The following is a 22,203-nucleotide window of genomic DNA, read 5'->3' as shown; positions in this document are numbered from 1 at the left end:
TTAGGCAATGAATTGTGGAATTGTGTGAACCACACATTCCAACTGGAAGCAGACTTTTTTTCTTACTTGTTCTTTCCATAGCGAAGATTGAAAATCATCTAAGCTCCAAATGGACTTGAGAGTTTTCTTCCCACCTTCATCCAGTCCATCTCAGTGCAGAGAAACTTACAAGCAGTTTTGCAGTTGAGGGCCATATGTTAAACTACAGAGGAATTGTGCATGCAGGTGTCTGTAAGTGCCCTGGCTTAGCCTTCACTTCCCTAGAAGGTTTGGAAGTGGAATAGTGAAATCTTACCTGGAGCCCAGTGGCCATGCATCATGAATTGTGTCTGTGAAAAAATACCTTTTTTAGTTGTCTATAACCTCACATGCTTCTTAATAGCTGACTGGGTATGCTGGGCTGTTCATTTCTGGGCAATACAAAGCTGAAATGGATTATCCATTAAGAGCTCAGAGCTTGCACCCACTGGGTCACTGAGACCTGTCAGTTCTTTCTGTGTCAGCAACACAGTTCTTTCTTTGATAAAACTTGAGCAGCATTTCAAGCAGTTTGATATGCACTGGGGTGAACACATCAGTATCGCTTTCTTCTGGTGTTAATACTAGAATAATGAAATTAATCTGAAAGAAGCTAATATCAACTTTCTCATATCTGTATATTATTTAAAGAGGCAGAAAGCGGTCTAAAATTGCATATCTTTGTATGTATCTAAGGGGGAGTATATATTGTAATCAGTTAGCTGAGACTCCATTTTTTTCATGTGGGAAAAGCCAATTCTTTATTCACGTAACATATTTTGTATCGTTTTTACAGACCTTGTGTGCAACACCTATTGGCTGGTAGTTTTCTTAACACTTCATTTATTAGTCCCAAGGTGATTTGTGTGTACGTGCTAAGATTCAGGTTGTTTACATTTTTCCTTTATGGGTTCTCATGGAACAGATGTTATTGTTTACACAGATGCACTTATTTTTCAACCCAAGAATAGGCTATTGTGTTAACAAACCTTTCATACCAAGATTGTTTTCACGTAGGAACTTGCAAATTGCTTAAACACACTTTGAAGAGACGACAGGCTAGCTATTAATTTAATAGAGCGGGCTTGAGTTTATGAGGTCTTTCTTTTATAATTCTAGCTGTCACAACAAGTATACACAAAACTCTTAATTTCTCCTTAGAAAAGAGGCAAATTCCAACTGGTATTGTGGGTAGAAAACAATGTTTTGTCTCGATTTTGAGAGTACATGGTCATCTTTGGTCCTATCATTCATTGCAGCATTTCAACACCAGCTGCTTTCACGTGCATCTTTCCAGAGCTGATGTGCACTTGTTTAACTGACACCTTCTGTCTCTCTTCAGTTGGTGAATACAAGTGAGAACTTGAGCAAGAGCCGCAAGATTCTACGCTCGATGTCCCGGAGGTGAGTGATTTTACTTGAACTATGTTGTTGAAGCACCACATTGAGGGTTTTAGCACAGGACTTCAGCTCTTGTTTTCCTCTTTGCTTAACTGAAGGAGTAGACACATATAGAGCAATGACTGCCTTCTGTGGGACAGGCAAAGAGGAACAGAACTGCTACAGCTGAAATAGGGGATTTAAACAGGAGTTCCAGGAAAGCATGAGTAGTGAACTATTGAGTTTGGCCCTTTCTGCTTGTTAAGGGTTTTTTGAAAAGCACAGTCTGGTCTTGCTGAGACAGGGAAGGTAAGATGGTGATCTGGATCTAGAATCTGCTTTCATAAACAAGGCAAAAAACCCCAAACCCTTGGATTTTTATTTTTAACTCTAGAGTAACCACAAATAAGTTGTTGCTGTCAATTATCATCATCCTGGAACTGGCCATCCTAGGAGGTGTGGTCTACTTGAAGTTCTTTCGCAAGAAATGAACCTTCATGACCAAGATGAGCTTTTCCACTGATGAGGAACAGGATGGGCTATCTGCTCCCTTTGACTGTCTGAGGGTTGAACTGAGTCATGAGACAGCACCTCCAACTGAAACTGTACTGACACTTGAAAGACAGAGAATGGCAGTCAAAAGAAACAGGCTTGAACTACTGGTAAGATTAATAAGAAGGTAATAAATATTTTATTGTCTCATTTTGTATATACTTAACTAAATGAATAAATCTTGGTATGTAATAAAGTAACCACTGATCAATGGAAAAGCTAGTTTATTTAAAAATTGAGAAGTTAACAGTATTTGCCAAGTGTTGACAATCTATCCACTCAAGTGCCTCAGCAGAGCTCTGTAATGTCCAATATATCCAACCCTTTAGGTTCTTAAATCCTCACTTGCTCTTCACTGTCAGATTCATCTGGAGAGCTGGGTGTTGGGAGTTCATCAAAAGCGATGTGTGCTCCTTCCCTTGTCTGCCCAAAGCACGTTGCTATCACATCGACTGCAAGGCGAGCAGTTGCTTTCACTGCCTCCTGAGAAGCTCCGAGGAGTGGATTGACTTCAACCATGTCTACAGCTGAAAGCATTCCTGTGAAAATGAGTTGCAGCTCTGTTACTCTGACAAAGGGTACAGTCTTCTGCAAGGTCTTGTTCACAGTCTTTTATTCATTGTAGCAAGTCTGGTATTTGAGTTTGTCACCTACTCTGCCCCTTAGACAAGTAAGATTAGCTCCCAAGTGAGGGATGAGGTTATTGTTCTCAGATACAAGTTTGTGGTTTTAATTTGGTTCTTTCTTAAATCATCACTACCTCATGCATTTGTCCTTTCACAGCATTCAGGAAAAATGTTTGATGTTCCATACACATTTATGAGAGGAACATTTTTTCTCCCCGTCCAAAAATGAGAGGTAATAAAATAATCTCAGCTTGTATTCTTTTGCCATCCTATTCATGAATCTATAGACTATTGTCTGGTTGGGATTTTTTGAACCTTCTTTTACTGCAAATAATATTGTTTAAACATATTAAATAAAAACTTGATGGTAATAAGATGAAAAGTCCTCATATATTGATTCAACTGCAGTATATTTTATGAAAGATTGATTTGTTAATCTTGAATCCTAGAATGGAACTTCAAACTATTTAAGATGGCTTGCACCCATTTTTGTATTCCAGATGCCTGTTTTCACATCTTGCTTCATGTTTTTAGGATTAGGGAACAGTATTACACATTTCTGACATTAGTTGTTAATATACTGTGTATTTTACTTTCTTTTGCTAAGCTGCAGTTGTTGATGGTTAAGCTGCTTCCAACACCAAGGGAATTGCCCAACCATAGGGCTTCTTTTTCCCTCACTGAAGGCTGAATTGACTTTGCAGGCACCTTTGCTTTGACTACACATACTATCTATTTACACAGGAAAAGCATATCCAGTGTGAGCTCTGGGTAGTTTGTTCTGTCCCTGCTTAGCCCCGTACTGCTGGTCAGCTCCTACCTGTGTTGTGTATTTCCTCTGTGATGTACATTCCTTCTCTGTAAGTTAATCCACCTAGAACAGGAGTCCCCGTTGCTGGAGCCAGTGAAGGATCAAAAGCATCAATATCAAAACTCAGGTGAATTGGTCTCTGTCTCCTGAAACAGAATAAAACAAGAAAGGCAAGCTCAGAGCCTTTAACTATTTCTGTGTGCATTTCTTACTGTCCAGGCTAATCAGCAAAGTAGCCTCAAGCTCCTTGAACTATGTCTCATGTACATTAAAAAAGCATCTACTCAGTGAGGATTTGGTGGAAGTACTTTGGTTTAAACTATCTTAACTGGTATTTGTCCTCTTAGTGGAATGATGTAGAGACAAGTACAATACAATACAGCCTTTTCTCATTTAGTACAGAAAGCCAGGGTGAAGGCTGAAACACTCTGCGTGACAACTAGGATGGAGGAAGCACCGAGCTCAAGGATTTCACTGACAGTTTATCAAGATGAGCATTTTCAAGTCAATATTGAAAATACTGTCTCCAAACCCTGCCCATGTAGCCTAACTGCTGAAGTAGTAAAAGATAATCTCAAACCTAAAATGTTGGTTACTTACTCTGTCATCTGCCAGCTGATGACAGCTTCGTAAACTGGACACTGCTTGTCACTCACATGAATAATTTAAGTGGTAGACTGCATACTTCCAACTTACTGCAGATGCTCAGTAAGGAGAAGCATCTGGATTGCCATCTTCTTTACTTGGCACAGCTGCAGCTAGGAAGGGTGAGCACACCTTTAGAAAACAGCAGCATGCAGCACAGGTTCTGACCTGTGGGAGAGGCTACCCTTTCTAACTGACCTTCTCCCAGCTCCTAGACCAGCATGGTCTGGGTCCCCAAACTGGAGCAGGGGTCACAAAGGTGGCAGTAGTGAACTGCAGTAAGGGAGTGCTTAAAGTGAACTTTACCAGCTGCACTGGCACTGGCAGCCACCATCAGGACATTGTGTGTGAGCGATCCAAGGAGGAAGCCATCAAATGCTTCCACCTCCCATACCAACAGCTCATTTCAAGTTACTGTCAAGTTGTTGTATGTATTTTTAAAAGTATAATGTGTATCCTGCACTCTGCATTGATTCAAACGTCTTGTCAGACTGCAGAAAATGCACAATTACTTAACAGAACCAAACAGTCTAAAACAGTGCCGCAAATGTAGTGAGTCATGTAACCTGTCTCGGCCATCTGGCAAACACTGTGAAATGGTTCCAGTGCTGAGACTTTCCTAAATACTGGACACTGTCACAGTTCCGTATGGCTGCCTTACATCAAATGACCTTCACTTAAGTAACTTTCAGGAAAAGCAGATGTTCAGCAAGAGTAGTTTAAATTAGGTAATAGTTTGTTACCTGCCCATCAGTTGTTCAAAGGTTCTTTCCATAACTTTCTGTATTCCAAGGCGATCGATATCCCTCATGGAAAAATACTGAATGTCAAAGTTCTTCAAAATATAGCTGTGAAAATATTTTTTAAAAAACAATCATTACTGGTTTAAGCTGTCCTTACATGGACATGTCCTAAAATGTTCTTATGGACATGATTTCAAGCTCATTATTTCAGCCTTTACAACAATCATTTAATCTAAACGAACTTACTACTCAGCAGGATCCACATCCCTCAAACCAATGTACACAATATCAGATGCTGAAAGGCAGGGCTTTAGCCAGGAAAAGCCAGGGAGTTGTGGTACCTGCAAGCAAAGGTTTGGTATTAAGTCAGTTTCATGACATACCTAACAGAATGCTATTTAATGCTTCCCTGAAAACTTTGTATTGATTTATAACATCCTTTCCCTCTCTAAATAGAGAAACTTCTGCACTTGAGGGTTTGGCTGATGTAATCGGTCCTCACCTTCCTTCCTATGTTCAACTCAGGTAAAGTGATATGACTTTATCTGAGTTGAATGTTAATGGATGAAGTTTCTGATTCTTCTCCAGTTTGAAGAGGAGGAGGATGAAAAAGCCCAAATCCACAAGGAAGAGGTAATTTGCATCAGCAAGTGTAAGGAGGAATGCTGAAGTAGATACCCAGATGGAGATCTCTTACACAGGGCACAATGGTGATGCTCTGTAACTTTACCAGTACATTATGCTTAGGTGGAAGAAGGCACCAAGGCACCTGGATCTTTTTAGGAGAACCACCAAAGTCATGCAAACTTGCAGAAATGGTATTAAAGATGGATAAATTCAAAGCGAGAAGTTGAAATAAATGAAAAAAATAAAAGAGGGGATAAGAGCAGGGCAAGAAGTTGGGCCTCCACAGTGGGCTACATCATGCTGGCTTTTGATGCAGAATTGAAAAGAGCAGGTCTAGGACAGCAACTGAAAGATGATGAGGTCATAATTTTTCAGCTTTGGTAATTAAGTACTTTGGTATTAAGTATGGTATGGAATTATAAAACCATTACAGTCAGTAATACCTACCAACTTTAAGAGTGATTTAAATTAACTCAAATTTCTCTTCTTCTCCCAGCTCTGAAAATGGCTACAGCCAACACAGCTATCAAACAGCTAGAAGGTTTTGTTTCCCACTTAGACTTCTCAATTGCTAATTATATTCTAATTACAATATTGGATGTTTTCAAAGATTAACATACCCATAGCTATATTTAATTACATTGAGCTAAATTAGCACAGGTTACAAAAGTATTTGCTACTCTAGGACAATCACCTGAAACTTCTCCAGTCATAAATTAAGAAAAGAGATAAATTAATTGGAGACAACGAGGAAAAATAAATTCGGGTTTCAAAAATGAATTCTGCAAAACCCATGACCACATCATAAACTGAGCATAGTAATGATAATATTGTCAGATACTCTCTAGTATCAATGATTCAGTAGATTTAATACTCCACTTTCAATTACATCTCTTTGTAAATAAATAAAATTGAATGTATTAACTGCCTTTGACAGGTTCTTTGCTTTGTTATGATGGAAAAGGAGTTGCTGATACCAGAGGTGCAGGCATTTTCATGGGAAGGTATTAATAGCAGTTTGTGAATTTGGATGGCTCCAGGAGCCCTGAAGAAGTCAGGAAAGGAGGATGATAATTTTTTTGTCCCATTATCAACACAACTGCTGTACTGGATGAGAAGAGGGTGAGCCATATGCACTTCTGCACACATAATGGTTCACTCCAGAGAGTCAGGGGGGTATTAGCCAGACAAACCATTGTCAAAGGCACATTCTGCTACCGCTAGAGAGCTGTTTAAAAACTCATACTTTGGTAGAAACCTCATAATACCAGTAGGACTCATGTTGTTTTCCCCCCTCTAAACAGGAATACAGTAGGGTAGGGAGCCCCCCTGAGTGAGTCTGTGCACAGCCAGGCCCTTGTGTGAGCTGCTTCTGCACAGGTGTCCGAACTGCTGGAGTTGAGGTGGGCTGGTGACAAGATCCCATAACCAGCACCATTCCTGAGTAGCTTGCCACTAAGCATAGCCTAATCTTATTCTTTCTTCACTGCTGCTGCTCACAAGAAAGGCCTGCTCCCCAGCTGACCCCAGAAAGCTTACAGGTATTCTTTTAGCATGTCAAAAAAACCCCAATAATTGTAAAAAAAATAACTGCTTTTCTATGCTGCTCAAGAACTGGTACACAACGGACCTCCTTTCTCAGCTATCACAGAACTTTAGTTTTGTTCTGTTCCCACCAAGCCATAAACTGTTCACTTTAGGTGAGCTCTAAAATTCACAAAATTTTCTCTTTCTCTTACCTCCCTTGAGAAAGCGGGTACAGTTGTCAAAAAGAAAAAAAATATCACCTCCTTTAACTTGTGGGCAAAAAAAGTAGAAATACAGTAACCTTTTGTATTAATCTTTTCATGTTCAGGGGGTGTTCCAAAAAGTCCCATTAGTTTTGCAATACTTTGGGAATTCCAACACATTTGTAGAGACCACATAAGAATTACTAGAAAGAGTAAAGTACGTAAAAGGAACAAATAATTCTATTGACTTGTGGATGGAAATCATTCAAAAGAATTAGCAGGAGAAAAAGCAGAAGAGCTTTATGAGATGATTGCAGTATTGCCATGCTGAACAGGAACTGATGCCATGGTATCATCAGCAGCCATACAGATTTAAACATGCTTGTTTCTTGCTTGGAAAGGACATACTTCTAGCAACACAGCACCCCGAATTTGTCAGAGAGAACTGAGACATTTAGGAGTAATAACTTGCAGAGTGCCAAAATAAAGCAGTCAGGTTTTCTGCAGCACCAGCATCCATTCTCTAGACGCAGTTGCTAATCCTGCTCTCACTCTCCAGCCTGAGCTTCAGCAGAAGCAGATTGTTGTATCAAAGTTCCTACTGCAGAGGACTTGGCTGCTCACTGCACAGGTGCTGCAGGTCCCTGTACAGGGTGGCACAGCCCACAGCTAAGCCCGGCAGGGTACACAGGCCTTGGGTCAGCCTCCTGTTCAGCATCTTGACAGTAGCAAAAATGGGCCATGCACATTCCATGTACCCCAGGAAACAGCTCTTTTTGGTAATTTGACCTCTTTCCAAGAAAACGGCTCTCTCTCTGAAAGCTCACTGCAAGCAGTTACAGCTGTTCTGACTTGTAATATTTACAGTGGAGCCAATGCCAGAGCAGCCAGTTAGGAGAGGTCGTACAGGAACAGCCCCTGTCAGGCCCCAAGGTTGTCAAAACATGGAAGAGCCAAACTAAGCAGAAGCAGCGTGCAAGGTATGCAGGAACCAGCTGTTCCTGGAGGTGAGCTCAGCTCAGCTCTCACAGGCTGGGCTGGGGGGAGGTTCCCACTCACTTGGTAGCTGTGCTGCCATTGCCCAGCCTCGCCACAACCCCGCTCACGACACAGGAGCGGCACCACAGTCAGCTGCTGTGTGCACCTCACTGTACTGCCCACAAGAGTGCAAACACAAAGAAAAGCTTTTCTTCACTCGTGTTTTGAAGTGTGTCTGTATCTGTGCTTACAAGTGTTTGTGGCACTTGTGTGTATGTGAGCATGTGAGGACACACAGTAATCTATCTGCTTTTCCCTGTACTCTGATAGAAAAGATCTGCATTTGCAGCAGGTAAGAAAGGACCTCACATCAGCAACGGTGCAATGCTCTGAGGTTGCCATGTAGGATAACTAAGTCAGGATACTCACTTTATCTTGAAGCTCCCTCAGGAGAAAGGAGAGAGGTTGTCCATGGAGGCTTCCAGACTGAGTTGTGAGAGGTGTGTTGATGTCGGCATGCGCATCCACCCAGATCACTCCAAGGTGTGGGCGCTGCCGTGCGTGGCCACTGACAGAACCGAGTGCCAAGCTGGAATCACAGCAACAAAGTCTTTAGTCACCATTTCTCCTTCAGAACAACTACAAGGACAATGGGCAGTCTCTCAGCTTCAGTCAGCCATCCTGCTACGTTTCCACACATGAGACATCTGTGACAATAAGGGGAGCATCCCATACGAACTGCAGGCATGGCACTGCTTTGATCAGGAGGCCAAGTAACTACAGGGCTATAGTGACAGATAACCCAGAGCTCTCTGCTGTCACCCTTCCCACACACTTAATCTTCACCTGCTCTAGGTCCAAATGCTCCAGAAAATCTAGCCTTTTTTTATTCTAGTCATGACACCTTCCCCCACAATTCCTTCTTACATGCTCTACCATATCTTCAACCAATTCTCAGACTAAAGGTTAATGAAAAAGAGGAAAAAGATTCATGTTGTAAGATCTGTTGCAAAACTGTCTGCGTGTAGGCATTACAAACCTATCCTAAGAGGTGATGGGCAAGAGACACGTCACTAAACATTCAGCAATAAAGAAACTGAGCAGTTCCTCTGAAGGAACCTGATGACACAAACTTTCCCAAAGAGGAAAACCTCAGTTGTGTGCCTACACAACTGATCACAGACCAGTCTGGAATGAAGCAGTACGGCCAGAGAAGGTCAGGTTTTTGTAGCTGTCTTCTATGTTCCACCCTAAAAGCCCATCCCTAAGGTACTGCCAAGAAATGATCCCTGAGTTGTTCCCTCAGTCCCTTTTTAAATTAAATTCTTGCACTCCAAGTGTCAACCTGCAGCATGAACCACTAATTGTTTTTATGTCAGCTCACCTGTGATCACCTCCTAAAGTCACACATCTGTGTCCAGCAGCTACTGCTCTGCTCACTGCATCAGCCAGCATCTGGCTGGCCAAGCCCACCGACCGCGGGTATAAAACCAGGTTGTTGTACAGTTCATCATTGGGAACTTGAGTGAAATTCAAATCTCCAAAGTCATGCACTTGGCATCCTGGGAACACAACAACAAGAGGAGAAAGTGACTTATTGAAAAACCTTCCCAGGGAAATGCTTAAAATCAGTTGGGCAAGTATGAAAGGAACAACGGGAAAGGAATTGATCCATTTGACTATTTGCATGGGAGGCAAAGTGTCAGAGCATTACAAATTAAAAAGTTTAAGACAACATTATCAGCTTAAGACAGCTTTAGTTTAGCAATGAACTATGCCAATCATAAAAAGTCACTTGGAAAAAGTTTGGATTTTGGATTATTTCATTATAAATTCTATCATGAAAAATTATTGTTTGCATTGCTATCTTCCTTCCCATTTAGACAGATTGCATACAGCCTCAAATAAGCTCAATTGCTCAAAGATGCCAAGGACTGCACATTTCATTAACTACAGCTACAGTTATTTTACATTTTCAAGGCCCCCAAAAATTCAGGCACAAAAGTTTCAAGTAACAAATAATATCATTTTCTTACAGTACTTCCAGCTAACTCCATGGAGAATTCACTAGTACTTTGTTAGGAGAACCTGTCTGTTTTCTCAACATAAGATATTCTAGAAGATAATTTAATTCTGGGACTTTGATCCCAGGACTCTTTGATATCCTTTCATTGCCAGTTACAGCCTGACTGGCTGTTGAACCAGAGAACATTCTGGGTGTAAAACTCAGCCTTTTCTCTCACACACTCTCAGTTTGAGACAGACCTCTCAATGCAGGCTCTGATGAGGGCAGTAAAGGCCCCAAGGTATTTACAGCTACACCACCAGTGGCTTAATAAGACCACCCTGAATACCAGTCATGCCTGTCCCCTTTGCTCCTCAGAATCACTAGTCTGTTTGCAGTTCAAAGCATCCAGGCCAGAGCTTGACATTTTGCCTTTAGCCATCATGTGCTTAACAGGGCAATTTGAAAAAAAATTAAGCAAGTCAACGTGAAGAAACAGCCTACTTGGGGCTCTGGGTTTCTGCTGAATTTCCAGTAAGCCATTAGTCTAATGTCTAGGAAACTGGCTCTGTGAATTTGCTTGGTGGAAATTGCATACAAGCATAGTTGAGAAATACATGACTTCTTTATATTTTAAAAGGAGTTTTGACTGGTGAAATGAATGAAGGAAAGTTACTGAGTCACTTGTGCAGATTTAGTGCTGGGAAATATGCAAGCATATATTTTTTATCAGGGACATAGATGGGCAGATGTTGGGGTATTTGCAAATGAACATGTCTGCTGAGCACAGCTGCTCAACAAAGAATTCAAAAAATAAATGTCTTAGCAACTCTGAGAAAACTCATTCTCCACAGTGACTTAAAGCGGTAAAAGCAGGACCGTGACATACCACTCCCTGCTTTTCAGACAGCAACACAGGTACTCAACTGCTTTTTTTTCCCCTCCCATAGACAATACCTAATTAAGCAATAGGATGAAGACTCTGGAATTTTGAGCCCATTTTGTTCAGATTTGAATGTGCTATTTGATCTCAACAACCACTACATTTTCTACCCTCTGTTTATTCTGGTAGGGTGCAGGAGCAGAAAAAAGTTGCAAGTTCCAAGATGTTCAGTAAACGTTAAAAGTTTTTTTTTTTTATTTTTATTTGTGTTATTCTACAAGGCTACTTCTCCCACATATGCACACTGCTACACATTTCATTATTTCAAAGTTTGATGAAAGTACTTGAGCATGCCTGGGAGAAAAGTTTTGGAAGTAAGGCTTCAATGGGTATTCAAGACCTTTTGGAGATACTCTTGTAAAAGGGAATAATGTCTTTGATCTAATACCTCTGTGTGAAATAAATCTGCAGTTGGGAGCCACATGCAGGGAGTTACACATTGCAAGACAACACATTACACATTGTAATGGAAGAAAGGACTACAACTTAGGTTTTGTTCTTTCCCACAGGACATATAAGCACGTGGCAGTATTTTTACCCAATAAAGGATGAAAAACAACTTCCTTTCATTCTATCACAAAGTTCCACCTTCAGACCAGTATAAAATGAAGATCCAACCATGCCATCATTCCTTCCACTTGAAGGAATCAGTTAAAGTTCTTCAGGTTATGCTCAAGGCAGGCCACACATGGCAGATTCAAGCAAGTGTGTTTAGAGAAGGAGAACGTGTTTAGTAATTTCTGCTTTACCCTGCTTTACCTCCAAGCTCCCACTGCAGGGCAAAAAGACTTGGTTCAGCTTCTGAATAATTAAAATAAATATATATATTTCTTAGTATCACATCAGGTTTATATAGCTTAACACTTTTGTGGTCCAGAATTCTACAGTCTTATCCACTTTTTTGAACACATGGTATTCTAACACCCTCTACTTATTTTCATAGAAAAGTCTAATGTCTGTTAAAGACAATAGATGCCTTCAGTTTTTGTTACCATCTTCTGAAGTTCAGATAGGGCTCATGAACCTTGTAGCAGTTTTTCTCAGCTTTGTGCACCCCTTGTCTCAAGGCCCACTGTTTTTCTGTGCTTGCAGAGGACAGCTCAGGTTTCCCAGGGTGATAAGGAATGTTTCCAGCCAGCTATCCAAAGGCTATCTGATTAAGATGCAGTTAATATCAAAAGTACACACTAAGCCAGTACTCAAGCATCAGTATCTCCTCTTACTGCTATTTATTTTAATGGTGCCTAGTGTTTTGAAAACTGTGAATAAATTAACTTAGGGCAAAGGGAAACCTTAGTGAATAGTTAGTGCACAGAGAAAGAAATCCACAGTACTTAGATATGCCATGTAACCAAAGTGTGGGAAGTGTATGTGCACGTGTACACTGTTTTGCAAATGACCAGACACTAGAGATGAACTCAACATGCACCTTTGTCTTAATGGCACTGAACAAAGGATAACAGTTAAATACATCAATAATTACTTTAATAATTTGGCATAGCTTCTATTTAGAATCTCAGCTATTAAAAGACCTGAATTGTTTTCCATTTCATCTGCTTGCTTGCAGATAAATTTAAATTTATTTCTTAAATCAGAGTTCTCTCAATTACATTTTTGTGCACAGAAATCACTCAATGGATAGACATGCTGTACTGCTGTACAATCTGGGGCATTTTGCTGTAATTTGGCCATTAGTGAAAGATTATAAAATCTACCTCACCAAGCAATACCCACTTACTTTCTTTGGTAGCTGGGACACTCTTCGTTTTATATTATATAGATATAATTCTTTATTTTATATAGATACTAATACTTATAAACAAAACAGCTTTTTAAATCAGCACCAAAAGTTAACATGAAGAATATATGGGGCCTTTTAAAAGGCAGTAGATTCAAGTTCTGAAAGGCAGAAAAATCTACAGGCAGATAGGAAAGCCAGCTTCCTTACATTCATTAGAAAGCACAGCATCCACACCATTTGTCAGTGAAGCAGATCAGGTCTAGCCAGGATAAAAGTTATTTTAAATTGAAACATACCATAAGTACCATACAGTACTTAAGGAGTAAACAGTACAGACATTTTGCTGGTAACTAAAAAAAATGAAATTAAGTGTGATCAAAAGTCTTTTGTTCACACTTTCAAATGAAAAATATATTAGGTTTGATTCATTAGTCAGTTATCAACAGTGCAGGAAATTTATAACAACCAAATACATACAAGTCAGCTCTGGCAACACTCTGGCTCAAGCAGAGATCCCTTTTTGAAGTGAGGAAGACAAAAAAAGCAGGCCTGAATAATCTATTTCTGATACAGAAGCTTGAAAGAGATAGAAGTGAGATAAAGGTGTCACTCAGCACAAACACAGTGTGGTTACATAACTAACACGTGCACACACACAACAGTCCTGCCAGAATGAACAGCCAGCGTGGCAAAGCAGCATCTACAGCTTAGGAGTGCAATCCTCAGTGGTTCAATGCGCCCCCTCTATCATCAACAGAGGTGCCTGGGGGCACATTTCAGCCAAAAAATTAATAAATTAGCTTGACATAGTTTGCCCAGTATATCATTCCCAGGTTAATTTCTTTTGACCAGAATAGGTTAGGGAAAGATGCCACAGGCATTCAACCTGCAGACCAGAGGATGGACAGCTGTCATTTACCCAGCCTGCACAGCCAGAACCTTACTTGTGTCAGGTAGAACCAATCCTCATTTTTCCTACTTAGGAGCCTTAGACTTAAAAAAAACAAAAACAAACCCCCACACCACCACCACTTCTCTGCAAGCCTTTTCAAATAAGCTATTAATGTATCACTCATGCTCAACTCAGTGATGCTTATAACTGGGACATAAGATGTCTTTTAGCAAGCTGTATGACAAGTCTGAAGATCACTTCCTATCATAAGCAAAATACACACAGTAGCCAGCAGTTACTACAATAATTTCCCTGCACAAGTTTCGAGAATTTTCTTCCGTAAAAACAGGCAGCGCAAGTCAGGTGGCATTTAATTGGAAAAAAAATCTGGAAAGCAGCAGGGACAGCCTCCCCCCCATCCTCTACTGGGAAATTGCACCAGCAACAGAAGCAGCAAACTGATAGTAAGAGATTCAGCTTTCCAAACCCAGGCTGTTTGCTGACATTGCCCCATGGCACATTCACATAATAAATATAACAGCTCTGCAGGGCAGCAAACGGGAATTGGAACAAAAGCATAAGGAACATGGGATAGAACTGATCTCCCAACACTGCTGGTTTTACACCGGGTATTTGTGAACTGCACATTAAAAAACAAACAAACAAAAACTAAGTGACCGGGAAAAGTAAATCCCCTTCTGGGTGAACTACTGTCAAAGGAATCTGGAAATCCCACAGTTACTAGACCTTCTTTCATATTATGTTACATAAAGCTGCTCACATGAAAGCATCACTCCTGCAAACTGTTTTCTCAGATTTACAGCACCATTTACTGAATCACCACAAACACAGAAAGGCTTTTTGGGATGCAATGACTATTTTGAACAATGTCTATAGGCAAATAACTTCCCATGAATGAAACCAAGTTAACATCCTTTTTTTCAGTATAAACCCATTGGCTTATGGTGGGGATTTTGTAATCCTTTCTCAGAGACACTGGCAAAATGTTACACAACAGCAAACAAATGATTCAATTTGTTATGACTAGTGCATTCTGAAGCTTTTTTTTTAAAGGCAGTTTTAATCCTCCAGGAATATCCAGGGTGTGTGTGTGTTGCAAGTACCCAAACAAAGTGCATGCTTTCATTTTACATGAAAAGGAAATTAGGCTAGCAAGGTTCCCACTTCAAGAGACAGACTTCAGCAGTCTAATTTAATCATAACTCTCTTGCTAGGAAGTTCATTACACGGAATCTAGTCCTCTTTAAACAGAATGGGAATCTGCTGGATACATAGTTGATGGCTCAACAGATACCCATCAGCCCTAAAATTTCACTTCCTAAAAGGCAAGTTCTTGTCTGAGGAATTCCCATCCTTTTATCTGAAATTTTGAAAGGTCTGATTTACGATAAAGATTCTGTAGCTGTACACATTTTAAAAGCTTCATCTCCTACAAAAGCAACAAGCAATCCCAATTCCAACTGCTCCCCCAATTCTGTAGTCAAGATTTCCCTTGCATAAAATGAGCCAAAAAATATTTTTCCCTCCCCAAATCAAGCAGCCACCTTATTTCCCTTTGAAAACTGCTTACAACTTTAATCTCTTACGAAATTCAGTGCACTTGACCTTAAAAGGGCTTCAAAAACGTCAGTCTGAGGTGTTGGGAAACATTTGCACTGTGGCTTGCATCAGAGAGAAGGGTGTAGCTATTGAGTCTTCCACACCTCCAACAAACCCTGCACACGCTCTAATTCCCTTCAAATCAGCTTAACCCAGACACAGTTCCTGATAAGAACACAACGGGGCGCTTACAGCCATGGGGATCACAACGCCAAAAGAGCTTTCCTCAACAAGCACATTGTGCTTTAGATTGTTACAGAAGTAAACAGTTGTTACATTAGTTAACCCCGGCAGGTAACACTCCAGAGGAAGGGGGAGCAGAATATATTAGACATTACGGAAATTCTCTTCCTCCCTCTTAACCAGCTGGGAGAAACTAACATCTGACCACTTTACTTCTTCATATACAAATGTAAAATCTGGTGAGTTATTGGTTTGTGGGTTTTTTGGTTTTGGTTTTTTTTTTTTTTTTTTGTCTATAACTTCAGTGCTTCATTCCCTGCTTTTCAGCAGGTGATGTTATAACAAATTTCCACTGTTCATCCGAAAGCAGTCCTCCATACCATATTCACATAAGCGTACACCTGCCAGAGGTATCTTGGTCTCGTGAGTCCACAATGAGACACGGGAATAAAGGTTTCAAATGAGAAAGCATGTGTACTGGAGAGCATATCAAACCCCAACTCATTACCTTTTTTTCCCCTGTGTCATCTCCCTTTGTGCCTCCCCTAGTAACTCCACTCCTTCAACAGAATTAAAAGTAAAAAAATAAACCAGGATGTGATCTAAATGTACTCCAATCCAGAGAGAATTATATAGGCACAGAAATTCAGGAAAGTCATGTATTAAAACTAGTTTTATAATATCAAAATATCTAGGATGAAGGGTATTGCTATAAATCCAAAAAATACAAAACCCCTGAAAGCTCTTTTCATTGATCCTTGACTCTATTCTCCCTTTATTTAAAGATTAGGGAGAAATAATCATTTCAGGTTTTCCTGATCTTCAGCAGCTTAGCTTTACTTTTTAAAGGTATTTAAACTAAACTGACACACAGAACAATTACAGTTAAGGCACCAAGTGACATTTACCCCAAATTCACAAAGATTCTTTTAAAGCCAATTTCATAGAGTGCAACCTCGAGTATGCACCAGTGAGATGGGAGAGGGAAAAGCAAACATCAAATCAATGGCTGACACAAAAGCTTTTCATTCCAAAGCAGACTGTGTACTCCATCGGCATGGGGAAGGGACGAGAGTATTGGAACCAACTGAGTGCAAGGAGTGCTCTGACTCTATTTTCAGCATTGGCATTTTTCTCCTGACTTCCGAGACTACTTGTAATCATGCAAATATCGAAGGTACAACGTTGAAAAGGATAAACCACAAGTGCTGAGCACAGTTGTGCACACTCCCCCAGGGGAATTTAGCCTCCCCTGCTAAAGGCAAGGCAGCCTATGAGGTCTGTTGGGAAGAAGCAAACTAAAAACAGCCTCAGGCAAGATCTCCTCAAAACAGCTCTCCTCCAAAACCCCAGCAGGGCTCCTGCCTGCCAGGTCATCAGAGCCAGTTCCTGGCTGCCTTCCCCCACAGAGTGGAGCAGCACTGCCCTTGATGCATTCTGACAACTGGCATAATCTCAGACTCCCTGCAAATGCCAGTTAAAATCAGCCCCTTTGGCTGTGCTTTGATTTTTGACAAACCACTGGTCTTTGAAGGTAACCAATCATGGCTAATCCACATTTGAGAGGTAAACAAGAACAGCAGAGTCTCATGGATCTTTATCTCTGTATAAATAAAAAGAGGTAATTAAGCCTAGTTCCAGAAATAAGCTGCAGTACTACATAAGTATGTTGCATTGATATTATTAAACAGAAGTGTTTGGGCATGTCTGTGTCTAAGGGAAAGGAAAGAGAACAGGACTGCCATTTTCCCATTCTGTTTCAGAGGAAAAGGAGGGGAGAGGGTGTTCTTGGATTAAAAAAATATATTCTTATTTCTGCTTTGTAGGGAAGAAGAATTAGCTGTTAGTCTGACCTCTTTATGCTATATCCAAACTGATTTTTGTTCCTGAGAATGTTCCTAGCAAATGAATACTTAGCTTTGACAGTAGCACCAGATGTGATCAGAAATAAAGACATGAACAGTAGCATATCTTGCCTCAGCAATGCAGAGATCTTAACTAAACAATATGCTGCTTAAGTACAAGCCATTATTTAGATTTTTGCCTGCCTCCCACTTCATCAACAGCAGAAAACACAATCAAAAAAAGCCAGATCCTGATGTTATCTATACAACAAATTTAGCCTTTATTAGAATTCTATAGATTATTCCAAAAACTTCATACTTTGCACCTTCAGTAGCTTATGCATCTGCCACCTATCTCCCCCACTCCTAGCCAACAAAAGTCCAAAAGCCTCCACACATTGCACCCATTTCTGTTTACTGTTAGAGCAATACACAGCCCTACATGCTTTGCACCCTTTTCTCCCCCATGCCAAGTAGTTGTAGGTCGCTGTTTTCACATGGCACTCTTACTTCCTTGGCAAGATGCCCTTTAAGGTGATAATATTTTCATTTCCCTTAGGAGAAGAAGCAAAGCCAAAAGACAAACATCACCAAGGAGAATAAAAATCCCCACAGACAGAGTAAGTCATATTTTCATTTACTCCTGCTAGACTTGCACACCCGGTGCTTTTGGCTTGGGAGATGGACTCCTGCTAGAGTAACTCTTCCTGAGTACACCTTGAGCTACTACCAACAGGTAACAGTGCTCTCTCTGCTTCTAACAAGGGGGTAAAAGCCAAATTGCTGGCTCAGATTAATCTCTGACAGTCTGGTACAGATTAGCAACATCATCTGCCTCTGTGCTCCCTCCTCGGATTTCAGCCCATGCATAAACAAGCAGGTCACAGGCAGTCATTACTTGAGGTGGCCAAGAAGCTACTATACCATGTAGGTATGGTCACAGAATCTTTCAAGGGAGGGATCCCCTCATAAAAATAGAAATTGGAACAGCAGCTCACAACACTGCAATAGGACTAGATAGGGTCAAAGGAACAATAAAATTCGGTCCCCTGTCTCCACCCCACACCCCCCCAAATACACCAGCCAGTGAAAGCAAAGAGTGGAAACAAAAGTTTAGTGTTCTCACTCTTTCTGATATGGCTGGACCACTATCAACAGAAGTCATTAAATAAGGCAGACAAACAAACATAGTATATACATCTTATACCTAAATGCTACCTTTTAGAGGGCCCTTCAGAGCACCTTAATTTTATACAGGTTGAGTTGAACTTGAACTACAAATGGAAAGTGAATCAATCAAAACTTTAAAAATAAATAAACTTTAAAATTTCAGGCAAACAGAAGAGTCTGATCACCAGAAATCTCTTCCACTTGAAAGACAGGGCAATTTTCAGAGTTCCTGTTAATGCAAAGGAATATCTTTCCCCCACCTGTACTTCTCTAGATGGCCCAGAATCCAGCCTCACTCTTGTACTGGGAAGCATTATTCCACATTTCAGACCTGGTTTCAAACTTGTAATGACAAGGAAAATCAAGTTTATAGCATTCTTTCATATCCAAGCAGGGAATGGGGGCATGTAACAAACACTTTCCATATGCACCCACATATACAGACCCTGTGGTCACAAATGCTTCAGAACTAGCCTGTACAGACGAAGAAGGCCTGTATCTTAGACAAACATTATTTCTTTTTAAAGGAGAAACCTGGTCTGCTGCAGTATAATCTGCCCATTCCTAGAAAACAATCAAGAATCCAAGAAAATTATTAACGCTTATAAATAAAACAGATATATAGGTTATCCAAATTAATAATTAGAATCATACTGTGGCTCCATTCATACTGTGGCCTTCTTAAAAGTATGAACATAGAAAATTCATAGTGTTAGCAAGACAAAGCAGCTTAAGTTTTACTGCCAGTTCAGCATACCACAGCACTAGAAGTAATGGCACTATTACAATAGTACTGCAGCCAAAGCTATCCGGGCATCCCAGGGAAGAAAAATAAGCAGCTCACACATAAAAACAATCATTTGTTACGTTTCCATGAACAACAAATGTGTACAGTACAAAAGGCCACATGGCAGCATCCTCCTCCATCTACCATCCCCTCTCAAGCAAATTGCCTTTGCACTGTAAACTACTCCTCTGTGCATGCTGGTGACTGTCATCGTTCCAGGATGGGCCCTCACAGCAGAACCTGCTCTTAAAAGGGCTGCAGAGATTTAGGCAGTAATAGACATCCACACCACCTTAAAAAACAAACCAACCCCACCCCAGTGGAAGAACCCGCCAGCAATAGGAAACTGCAACTACCAAAGGAAGAAATCCCAGAGCCTCTAAAAACTGTAAGGGAACAGCAAGAAAATATCTCCATCTGCATAACTGATTAATGAGTAAACAAGCTATAACAAACTAAGCAGTGAAAGTATTTTTTTTTTTTTTTTAAATTTAGTTTAGCTTGCTTCATTTCTATCCCCATAACATTTTGATACTGGAATCCAGAAAGGGCTTGAACTCAGTTGTCAAGATAGCCAGGACACTCAGAGCGTTTCAGTAAAACTTCAGAAGTCTTCAAGAATCAGCACCTTGTTATCTAAAAGTCTCTCATACCTCTTCTCTGTATCCTCCCAAGGGCAGCTCCAGACAGCTCTGCCTCTTTCTCTGAAGCCTTCTCTGTTCCTTCTGCATTTCCAGCTCACTCCTTCCTGCACCTAACCCTGTCTGTCCCTCATACGACATCTCATCCTTTCTGTCCCTTGCACGATCTCCTGTCCCTTCCTCCTCACAGCAGCTCCAGCAATCTCCAGCTGACTCCCTCCCAGCTAACTCACTCTTTATCACACCCATAGCTGTGAGGGCAAGGCTGTTCCCACTCTTGGATAATTAACACAGCTGTAATATATCATGGGCAGGATTGCCTTCAGCACCATCTCCATCTGTCTCCCCATACTTGAATTTCCCTTTCTTTCTACCTTCTACAAGCTCCCATTGAAGTAAGCTTGTGTCAGGCAAATCAGAGGGCTTTTTCTTCTAGCTTTAATTTTGTTGGGTTTTGTGGGTTTGGGGTTTTCCTCAAAGAATTCTTACAAAGTGGAAATATTAGCTCTGAACCACTTGAAAGAGAACCTTCAAGTATAAAATTCTGTTATTGATACAAAATAATCTGCTGCCTGCAGTCTTACTTAGAAGAGCATCATCCTTTCAAACCTAGCAATTTGTTAGTTTCAAATAAATTTCAAATGAACTTTAGGTTCAGTAACTATTCCAGTACAAAGAACCTCTTTTGCCCTCTTCCACATTTGCTGAGATTATAGATCATGTTCACTAGAACTCAAGTACTGTCAAGGATGGCAAGCGTCTATACTTGGCACAAAGCAAGAAAGAACATCTACTCATTTGGCTACCAACTGGGACTTTTCAGCTTGTGAATCATAAGATATGCAGGATAAGCCTAAAGGGCTGCACAGAACAATTGCTTCTGTTTCGAAGAGTTCTTTAATTCAATTCAGAATAAAACTGCTAGAGGGATATTGCAATTATCTCTGTATGCATCTAAGCTCCACTGACACTAACCACCCAGGGAGCAGTACTTTTCATTCTTTCTATGGTCCAGCCCTTCAATCCATCCCCATCGCACCGTTTTCAGCAACACTTTTCAAAGATTCTCCAAGACACAGTTCAATTTTACAAGTTTTTATCCCTTGTGCTCTGTTTCTAGTAACTGTGGCACAGCTTTCTGCAGGTCTCAGCTTGTAGAAGTAATAGATGTGAGAAGATGAATCACAATTAAATGACTGGGATTGCTTGCACAAAAAGACCAGAAACAGCCCATTCACAGGATGGTATTTGAAAGCACTTTCAAAGACTTCGGACAAGATCTCATACATAAAACTGAGGACTTCTCCAGAAAACTCTGAATTTCACCATCTAGAAGAATATTAATCTTTTCGGAACTAACTGGCAACGAACACAAAAGGGAAAGAAAAAAAAAAAAAAAAAAAAAGGCAAAGCCCAGAGTACGTGATAACGCGAGGATCTCAGTTACTTGTCAGGATGCCTTGAGCGCACACACGGCCTCGTTTCCCCGGCTCTCCCGCAGCCGGCACGGGAACAGCACACGCTCCGTGTGCCGGCGCGGCGGCTGGGGCGCGTCCCGCTGCTCTGGACAGCCGGAGCGCATCGCGGCCGGGGAGCCGGCACCACCGGCCGCTCTTTGTTCCGGGGACCCCGGCAGGGCCCGGCGCGGCTCCTCCCGGGGCGGAACGCGACGAGCCTCTCCCCGCCGGCACCGCCGCAAGGCTGCGGGCATCGCCGGGGCACGGTGCGCTCCGTGAGTCACGGGAGGCAGGAGCCGTCTCCCCCCCGCCCGCAGCGAGCGGCTGAGTCACGCCGCCCCGAGAGCGGAGGAGAGATGCGGGGAGATGCGGGCAGCCCCGCAGCCCCCCGCCGCCACCCCCGCCCCGCCCGCCGCGCTGCGCTCACCGAGCCCGGCCAGCCGCTCCGCCAGCCCCGCGGCACGGAGGGTAGCGGGGCCGTGGTCCACTCCCCGCCGTTTCTGCGAGACAAAGAGAGGGGGAACGCGTCAGACGGAGCCGCCGGCGGCCAAGCACGCAAGCCCCGCCGGGGAGGGGGAGCCGGGCGACCGCGGCGCCCGGCGCCCCCCGCGACGCCCACCTGGCCCCTGGAGAGCGGGGCTCCCACCAGCGCCACGGAGTGCGCCCGGCGGCGCAGCTGGCGAGCGGCGTCGGGCCGGGCGCGGAGCAGGCGGGTGAGGGGACCGCGCAGGGCCATGGCGGGGCGATGCTGCCGCGCGACGCCCGCGCCCCGCTCTCTTTAGCGCTCCGCGCCGCCCCCCGCGCGCCGCC

At 42.0% G+C, this 22,203-nt stretch overlaps 2 protein-coding genes across 4 annotated transcripts in view; one reads left to right on the top strand and one right to left on the bottom strand.

Moving 5' to 3' along the window:
- The window catches only part of VTI1B (vesicle transport through interaction with t-SNAREs 1B), a 27,342-nt gene extending 9,334 nt beyond the window's left edge, over window positions 1-18,008 (top strand). The window contains exons 5-7 of one of the 3 annotated variants that reach the window (XR_009207918.1): window positions 1,361-1,422; window positions 1,793-2,060; window positions 17,898-18,008. Coding sequence is in view for 2 of the 3 variants with exons in the window: in XM_040066726.2 (XP_039922660.1) it covers window positions 1,361-1,422; window positions 1,793-1,889 (159 nt within the window). In the remaining variant the exon portion in view is untranslated. Of the gene's footprint in view, window positions 1-1,360; window positions 1,423-1,792; window positions 2,169-17,897 lie in introns of those variants that run through there. The other 2 variants (XM_040066726.2, XM_058420898.1) reach the window with 2 other exon arrangements.
- ARG2 (arginase 2) lies at window positions 2,158-22,203 on the bottom strand. Its single transcript, XM_040066725.2, has 8 exons — window positions 22,013-22,203; window positions 21,821-21,893; window positions 9,495-9,672; window positions 8,540-8,699; window positions 5,022-5,116; window positions 4,776-4,880; window positions 3,397-3,533; window positions 2,158-2,489 (listed from the first exon to the last, which is right to left on the bottom strand). Exons 1-8 carry the CDS (start codon window positions 22,127-22,129, stop codon window positions 2,284-2,286), a joined length of 1,071 nt encoding a protein of 356 aa, XP_039922659.1. The 5' UTR covers window positions 22,130-22,203; the 3' UTR covers window positions 2,158-2,283.

The sequence above is a fragment of the Hirundo rustica genome, chromosome 6, assembly GCF_015227805.2.
Source record: "Hirundo rustica isolate bHirRus1 chromosome 6, bHirRus1.pri.v3, whole genome shotgun sequence".
Classification (NCBI taxonomy): domain Eukaryota; kingdom Metazoa; phylum Chordata; class Aves; order Passeriformes; family Hirundinidae; genus Hirundo; species Hirundo rustica.
Note: the sequence above shows the minus strand (reverse complement) of the source record. Positions and strands in the feature narration are given on the sequence as shown.